General features: G+C 37.5%; 2 protein-coding genes across 5 annotated transcripts; both read right to left on the minus strand.

Moving 5' to 3' along the window:
- Positions 1-113: 113 nt before the first annotated feature.
- On the minus strand, positions 114-4,810 carry LOC141684421 (receptor-like protein 6). Of its 4 annotated transcripts, XM_074489402.1 has the most exons (4): positions 3,251-4,810; positions 1,881-2,995; positions 547-669; positions 114-439 (listed from the first exon to the last, which is right to left on the minus strand). In XM_074489402.1, exons 1-3 carry the CDS (start codon positions 4,607-4,609, stop codon positions 657-659), a joined length of 2,487 nt encoding a protein of 828 aa, XP_074345503.1. In that variant the 5' UTR covers positions 4,610-4,810; the 3' UTR covers positions 114-439; positions 547-656. The 4 variants fall into 4 exon arrangements, with proteins under 4 accessions (XP_074345503.1, XP_074345502.1, XP_074345501.1 ...); XM_074489401.1 differs by having other exon boundaries at positions 114-418; positions 1,881-4,810; XM_074489400.1 differs by having other exon boundaries at positions 114-421; positions 1,881-4,810.
- LOC141683773 (glycine-rich protein DC7.1-like) lies at positions 210-649 on the minus strand. Its single transcript, XM_074488534.1, has 2 exons — positions 547-649; positions 210-439 (listed from the first exon to the last, which is right to left on the minus strand). The coding sequence occupies exons 1-2, from the start codon at positions 647-649 to the stop codon at positions 210-212; spliced, it is 333 nt and encodes a 110-aa protein (XP_074344635.1).
- Positions 4,811-8,814: the final 4,004 nt, after the last annotated feature.

Genomic DNA, 8,814 nt, shown 5'->3' on the forward strand with positions numbered 1-8,814 from the left:
TTATATTTAATACTAATACGAATTTAAAGATATTAACGATCAAAAGTGTGCATTGGCAAACGTGTCCAACACGAATAAGAAACGTTTTTAGGGACGGAGGGAGTAATATATATTATATATATATATATATATATATTCTAACAGGAGGAAGGGTGGGTGGGAGTACTGCAGCCCACTTACTAGTCCTCCAAGTATCAACATGCAGTCCTCTAGTTATGTGGCTTAACTTGAGTGTCCTTGAGTGCTTGTGCTTCAGCTGCAGAACAACACCTGCTATAGATGCGTCGGCAGAAGGAAGAGCAGTTGCTTTGCACTTTTTCTCCTTCCAAAGTTCCATGTCCTTCTAGTTCCCTATTTTTGCGGCTTCCACTGACTTGTCCATAACGGTATCCGCCACCGTCCAAACTAGCTCCCTCAGCTGCTGGAGCACGATTCAAATCTTGTTAAAGACAGGATACGTGCGTGAGTGTGTTGTAGCAATTAATCTTATAATGTAGTAGACGGAGAAATTAAATAAAGACAAAACGTACTAAACAAAAGACTTACTCTTCTGAGTAGTTTTGGCTAGGTCTCTAGCTGCAACTTCTGAACTAATGAGCAGAACAAAAGCAATTGACAGACCAAGTAAGAGGACTATTTTAGAACCCATATTTCCTTCAACTTGGTATTCTGTGAAATGAAATGGTTTCAGATTCTATTTATAGGCGTGGTTGAGTGTTGTACACAAGATATTATAAGTAGATATTATATCAAGTTGCCAGTAGACAGGGGCGTCTGAGAAATGTATGGAAATTATATAAAGATCTACATCTTAGTGTGTGGCATAAGATTATGACAGGCGAAGGGAACCGATGAAGTTGATGTCTACAAGATTGAAATGGTATCTTGTCAATTTGCATGCAACCAGAGAGGAGTGTTGCCAGAAAAACAATTGAGTAGGGTCAAAACTTGAGATATTTTGAAAATTTTAATTTGGCAACATGCATGCAAGAAGTGGAGATGCTAGATCAAGGTATTGCTCGTTAGGGGTGTTCATGGGTCGGGTTGGCCGGATTGGAGGCTTTTTTATGACCCAATCCAATTAAATCGGTTTAATTTTTTTTGACCCAACCCGTAAAATATAAAATCGTAACCCAACCCTACCCATCGTACATCGGTTTGGGTCGGGTTGGGTTGGTTTGAACGGGTTGAATGATTATATAAAAAAAGTTTCACTGCTATATATAATTGTTAATTTCGAATAATAAAATTTACGATTATAGTACTATTTTTTAAATATGATTAAATTGAAATTTTAGTAATGTATATCATGTCATAAATCATATGCATATACACGAAATATAACTATAAATAAAAATATTTATATTGTATAATGTACAATTGCATATACTATATAGATTATATTTAAAATATCGAACGAGGATTAAGTTAAATCGGGTTGGGTTGGGTTGGCTGAAAAAATCTTGAACCCGTACCCAAACCATTTAATGCGGTTTGAATTTTTTTTAACCCAACTATGGATCGGGTTATTTTAAAATGGTTTAATCGGCCTAAAAGAAGGTTGGGTTGGGTCGGTTTGATCGGGTTGACGAACCCATGAACACCCCTAGCTCGTAATTCTTTTACTAACGACTAACCAGTCATTCTAAAACCTTAAGATGTCAGAGGAAGACCATTTTCAGGTTTTTATATTGTTATTCTAATATTAACTGATCTTTAAAAGTGCTTAGGCTGTGTGGAAAAGATGAACTGGTGTTGAAGTTCCTAGACGTCAAATTGTTATAGTAGAAGTCTAGAAGACACCAAAGAAATGACTGAACAAAATGAATACAAGTACATGTAATTTTATGACGACAACTTAAAAAGCCCCAATGATCTACCTCTTCTGCATCCTCGGTTTGTTTTGTGTCCTTCTGGATCTCTGCACAATCCCCTGAATTAGCCAGGGGTGTCTATCTGTGAAAATGTCTCCCATAACAAAGCCAACAACAAGCCCACTCATGAGTCCTCCTAATATGAATAACCAATCAAATCCACTTGGAAACATATCTTCATCAGTATCATCCACGTTTTCATCAGGTGGTGACTGCACGGTTACACAATTCTTAGGTAATGGAAATCCACAAAGTCCAGAGTTTCCGGTGTAAGAATTGTTGTCAAATGTTTTGAATTGCGGGCCTTGTGGTATGTGACCACTTAGGAGGTTGTGAGACACATTAAAGAACTCGAGAAAATTGAGTTGTGCTGCTAACTGTTGAGGGATGACTCCTGAGAGCTTGTTCTGTGAAAGGTCCAATGATTCAAGCTGTGAAAGGTTTCCGAGTGATGGAGGAATTGGACCCGTAAGATCATTGTTTGAAAGGTCGAGCAACTGGAGAGCCTCGAGATTTCCAAGAGTTTCTGGAATCTGCCCTGTGAATTTGTTACTTGAAAGGACTATAGCAGTGAAAATATTTAAAATCTTTTCGTACTCCGTCTCTACGCCTTTGTTGGTAAGAATAATTGAGCTGTAATATGGGAAATCGTATTCGAAAGTGTAGTCGCCAATAATCCATGCAAAGCTCAAATTTGTCTGTATATATGGTTCCACGTCTGTACGGAAAACTTTCATTGCATTCCAAGTCTGGATGTAATCCACAGGCAAAGCACCAGAGAAAGAGTTATGAGACAGATTTATAATGCACAACATTGGAAACTCTGATGGAATCCTCGGACTTCCAATTGCACCATGAAACATGTTGGAATGCAGAAGCAGAACTTGTAGCTGTAGAAGACTCCCCAACCAAGTAGGGAAAGTTTGTTTCATCCGGTTATTTGACAGATCCAATATCTTTAACATTTTACAATTTGACAACGATTTTGGAACTACCCCTGTTAACTGGTTTCGACTCAAGTCCATCACCTTCAAGTTGCATTCTTTCGGGTATATTTGAGGAACTGTACCAGAAAAGTTGTTGTCTTGGAGAACGAGGGCTTCCAGAGAATTGGCAAGGCACTGCGGAATTGGTCCACTCATGCTGTTATTCGACAAATCTAGTACTTTAAGAGACATGACAGCACATATCAAGGGTGAAATATCTCCGGTTAATCTGTTGTTATTCACCGAGTACAAAATTGTATTTGTTGGTGGAACTGGGAGATTCCCTTGTAGCATATTATTGCTTATGTCTATGAATCTTAAACTCTTACTTCGAATAGTAACCGGATTATGTTCAATTCCTGTTAGGTAGTTATCAGAAATGCTAATTACCTCCAAAGCATTACTTGCAGTCCAAATCCATTGTGGTATATTGCCATGAATGTTGTTTCCCTCCAGTTGAAGAAACCTTAGTTTAATCTGGAACTGCAGAAAGTATGGAAACTCCGTTAAGTTACAGTAACTCAAATATAAATATTCAAGCTTTGGAAGAGTGAAGTCAATGTCATGGGGGACAAACAGCTTTATATTGCATCTGGATAGATCAAGAACGTTAAGGTTCTTAGAATTCAGAAAAATGTCGGCCTCTACCGTGCCAGTAAAGTTATTTTCCGTAAGAGAAAGAAATTCCAGGCTTTTTTGTTGAGAAAATGAGGGAGGAACTTGACCTGTTAGTGCATTATAGCTCAAATCTAGTTCGGTGAATTGGGTCATGTTCAGCAGCCACAACGGTATCTCGCCAACAAAGGAATTATTATGGAGGTCAAGACGAGTAAGTTGGGTTAGGTTTGCAAGAGATGGTGGGATGCCACCATGTATATTGCTATCCTGGAGGTGCAACAGAGTAAGCTTAGTTAGCTTGTGAAGCCAAGAAAGATCACCTGGACTATTGAACATGTTAGATCCAACTGATAAATAAGTGAGTTGTGTCAGGTTACCAACTGAGGCTGGAATTGATCCTGTAAAATAGCAATTTCTAAGTCGCAACTTAGTCAGTGACTGCAGATTTCCGATCGAGGCAGGCATGTTACCAGAGAAATATGTGAAAGCAATATCCAGTTTTCTCAGGGGGCTTGTGTTGTTAAACTCTGGAAAGTAGCCACTGAGATTCTGATTGTCACTCACATTAAGAACAAGCAAGCCTGGTAGACTGAAAATGGAAATGGGAAAGTCTCCATTCAAATAATTGAATGACAGATCAAGAGAAGTCAGTTTGGACATTCCTGACAACTCGAGTGGAATTTGGCCAGAAAATGAAGAGTACGACAGGTTTATGGAAGATAAACTTGAAAGATGGGAGATCTCAGGTGGGATAGAAGAGTCCATAAAGTTGTTCTCTGCAAGGTTCAGGTTCTGGAGGTGAACAAGGCTAAACAAGGTGCTATTGGAGTGAAGAGTGCCAATTATTAGACTGCTACTGAGGTCAAGACCAATAACATAACCGGTAGCATCGTCACACTCAACCCCGTCCCACGAACAGCAATCACTGCTGCTATTAGCTTTCCAAGATACCGTCTTCAAGTAATCAGGTGAATTAGAAGAGGCAATAAGGCTTTGCTTAAAATGTAAAAGAGCAGACCTCTCGGGATCATGGCACAACGTAGTAGTAGAGATAGAATAGGATATAGTAATGACATGAAGAGAGTATAGAAACAATAACATTAAGAAGATAAAGCTCTTTGGCGCTGCCATGGCAGATAATCAAAAAGCTCTGTATGAACTCTTCTGATAATACTGAAATACTTTTTAGTCCTGTAAGAACTTAAAAAGAAATTATCGACACAAATTATAGACAATTCTGCAGCTAGAATTTCAATACTTGTTAAATTCTAGATATATTAGTTGTTTGATTCCATCAAAGAACTTAAGACAACGTAGTTGACCTCACGTAACCATGGACCCTAACAGATACACAAATTATGGGGGAGGAAGATAAGAAAAAGTTGGATTTAGTGAAGCTGTCTAACATCCACTTGGTGAAAGGCTTGAACCTGGTCTTGTAGAACGTGGATCATTTGCTTCCGGTCACTGAAATGTCACACTATCTACGTCTCATCTAGCAAGTTTTATCAATAAATTTTCCACATAAAAAGTTAGAGAAATGTATATCACTCGTCTACGTACCTTGAGAGTTGGGACATGGATCTTTTCAGTGGAAACCTTGGCCTGATCTCGCAGGCTTCATTTGGTCCCAGTCACTGAAACATCGCACTGGTCTATGTACCTTGTGAAAGAAGCAACTGCTGAAAGGAATCTTTTTCAAGCTACAATTACTAGACAATGATCTTTCTGAATTAAAAGGAAAAAAAGAAGCAGCTAGCAGTATATAAATAAGTACCCATGCAGTCCTCTAATTCTGAGGCTTAACTTGAGTGGCCTCAAGTGCTTGAGCTTCAGCTGTAGAACAACACCTACCATGGCAGTAGTGATAGCAGCAACGGCCTCTTCCATGGTGACTGCCTCCTCCACTATTGCTGCAGCTTCCTCCTACATGGTAATCACTGGCACTGTCTAAACTACCTCCATCAGCTGCTACTTAGGGGTGGTAAAAACATTACAAATATTAGCCACCAACTCGAGAGTAGTTAAGTACTTAACGCATAATTAAGTTAGATGGAGAAAAGCACGAAGAAACTAATATAAGGACGTAGTTATAGAGACTAACTCTTTGAAGTAAATTCAGCTAAATTTCTAGCTGCAACCCCTGAACTAATGAATAGAGCAGAAGCAATAGACAGACCAAGTAGTAGCCAGATTTTGGAACCCATATTTGCTTTCGACTTTGTATTCTATGAAATTAATAAGCAAGGGCTGAATGGTGGGAACTGAGAAGATAAGGTGCCGGAAGAGACCGTTTGATAGGTCTAAGTCGAAATCAAATTTCGGGACCCTAACAAGAATTTCCTATGCACAGGTCTTATCCGCCTATAGCAAAGGCCACCCCCTGTCTGATATATGCTGTTTGATTCATGCAGAAGATATTAATCTGGTCAAGTAACATGCAACAAATTGGTCGAGTACAGCAGGGTTGGTTGCGGTGGTTGAACTCTTGTTCATGAAGAAAAATACAAAGGATTACACTCAGCTAAGGATATGAAATGTCATTATCCGGTGCCAAACAAGAGGATGACTAATACTACCAATTTTGATATTACTAGCTTACCATAATATTGTTGAAGAGTATAAGATACTGTTGGGGTCTTTTTCTGACACCTTAAGATTTTAGAGTGATTGGTTACTTAACATGGTATCAGAGCTCGGTTTAGGGAGGGACTCGGGTTTGAGTCCTCCCACCCCGTTTATTTAATTTAAATATTTGTAATGGTATTGGTATTGCTATTTGGTATTGGTATAATGAAAATTGTCGTTTGTAATGGTATTGGTATTACTATAAATAATCATCAACCTCCTGCTTATATATCACTTGTTTTATCTTGAATCAGATGTTAATTTTTTTATGGTGACTAAAACGTGTACTAAGTAAGAATCTTGTTGCATATTTGACCCATGATATAATATAACTTCATCACAATATTTCAGATAATGAGATTTTTTTATGGTGACTAAATGTATACTAAGTAAGAATCTTGTCGGCATATTTGACCCATGATATAATATAACTTCGTCACAATATTTCAGATAATGAGAATATTTCGAATCTGAGTACTCGAACTTGAGATCTCCCACAAGGCAGCGGTGATATTTACTATTACATGTTAGTGTGGCATGAGATTGGTTTTACCGAAATTTGGTGGTTAAATGCTAAGAATCGATTATCGTTGATCTAAGGTAATACGAATAAACTAACATAAAATACACTATGATGACACTCGATTGGTGACGCGGAAAACCCGAGAACGGGAAAAACCGCGGGTGGGATTCTATAGACCAACCGAAATATGATCCACTAATCTTTTGAAAATGTATTACAAGAGATTGGAATTTTGTCACTATGTGTCTTCGTGTTGATCATACTCATCCTCGTATCTTGTTTGCTCTCCTTTTTCTCTCAACCTCCCCTCTTTTTTCTCTCATTCAACCGATGCTGTTAATCATGGAGATAAGCATTCCTATTCTTTTTCCTATTTATCCGGAAGCTGCTAGACTGAGTCCTACTCCCAGGCGTACGACTTCTTCTGCTAATGGTGGTCTAAGACGATCTCTTACTCTTCCTGTCCTTACATCCCGTCCTGCCAATGTCGTGACTCCTTGTCATGTCCTAAATTCCATGTCAAACTGGATGTGCTTGACATTTATACGAAAATTTACTCTTACAGTTAAACACATGAAATAAAAAATACTCTGTGCTCAAACAAATGCTTTATATTCTACCAAGGGATAAAATCTACTCACGTCTCATTTCACCCTTCTACAGGACATTTTCTACCAGACATACCAAGTATCGTTTAGAAGAAAGATCAGTGCTTCGTATTTGAGCCATGAACTGATATCAATATATAGTTTATCAAGCATCCGCAAACTGTAGTTTTTTGTTATCTTTCTCTCATTATCAACACAGTATCCAAAAAATATGCTTAAATTAAAAAAGCTGTCTAAGGCGGTGAAGTTGAACATATACTAAGCATGTACGCTACTGGGGGGTGCACAGTTTCGAATTCCTACGTGTGGTTTCATCCTATCCAAATTTCATATTCAAATAAGCTAAAAAAGATATTGTTACATTATGTTTTCTGTGAAGATCAAGAGCTATTACCTTCTCTTATGTCCAATTTCCAACTGTTGTTTAAAGCTGTTGCTGGCAGAATGATTAGAAAATTATTGCGACATCTCCCTAAATAATAAGGTGGAGAGTCCCTATATATAGGGTGCCTTCTTAGTCTTCGGAATCCAAAAGCTTTCTTCACAAAATGACAGGTACAATATACTCTAGTTATAATTACAGATCGCGTCCCTTTAGTATTATAATGATGTTGGAGAAATTGGAGCTGGGGGTATACAGATGACTGCCAAAATCTAAAACATAACATATAGAGTGATGTCAGTAGATACATAAAACATACCGGATAGGAAATTCTGATGAATATTAGTAGCATATGAGCAACTCAACTTTTCATAGTAAAAGGCATGATGCATCCCCCAATGACCACATAGCTTATATTTTTTTACTAGGGAATGATTACCTAGTTAATAGCCTAACTATTTTTCAAGTTTTGAAGGTTAACTGATATTTTTGAAATACTGACTAGAAGATTTCTATAATCAAGTGCATGACTTGCATGGAAAAGAATATAAATGACTTCTCATAACTCCAAGAATCAGCAGATATTGCGTTCATTTCAATTTTTTTTAAAAAAAACAAACTTTACAAACAGAATAAATACTAGTTACTATGTTACTGACTGGAGTTTAATGGTATCTATGCTAACTTGCAAAGTACCATGTACCTGAGAAAATATGAAAAGTTCAAGCATGAAGACAGACATATATATATTTGTGAGCACCATTACAAATAAAAAAAAAAAAAAAAAAAAGATGGCAGGGCTCAAGATCTTACGGTATCAATATTTTTTTTGATGAGAATCGCCATAATTCTGCCTTGTATCTGCTTTGCAAAATTAATCAAGAAGAACATCAAAACTATCATGAGGTACAAGGTAAGAGTACCTTGCAACCGCATAATAGCAAAAAAGAATATGAGTGAAAGATGCATGCATCACCGCTACAGGCACTACTTATTTTGATACCTTGCATAATACAACAAAATTCACCTTGCAGAATGCATATTTTGACAAAAACGAGTCGTGTTTTTTAAAAATAACCTGGAGTAGAATTAATCATCACAAAAGAATTTGTGGAAGTAAGAATCAAAAGAAGCCTATTGAGTGAACAATTGAAATAATACGAACAGATATTATTTACTTCAATTGATGATGCAC

Source organism: Apium graveolens, chromosome 9, assembly GCF_009905375.1.
Source record: "Apium graveolens cultivar Ventura chromosome 9, ASM990537v1, whole genome shotgun sequence".
NCBI lineage: Eukaryota > Viridiplantae > Streptophyta > Magnoliopsida > Apiales > Apiaceae > Apium > Apium graveolens.

What these genes read in the sequence shown, in the direction of transcription:
- LOC141683773 (XM_074488534.1), bottom strand. Translation starts at nt 649, where the DNA reads ATGGGTTCTAAAATAGTCCTCTTACTTGGTCTGTCAATTGCTTTTGTT. An exon ending in AGCCAAAACTACTCAGAAGA is followed by an intron (nt 440 to 546) that starts GTAAGTCTTTTG and finishes GTCTTTAACAAG; the next exon opens with ATTTGAATCGTGCTCCAGCA.
- LOC141684421 (XM_074489401.1), bottom strand. Translation starts at nt 4,609, where the DNA reads ATGGCAGCGCCAAAGAGCTTTATCTTCTTAATGTTATTGTTTCTATAC.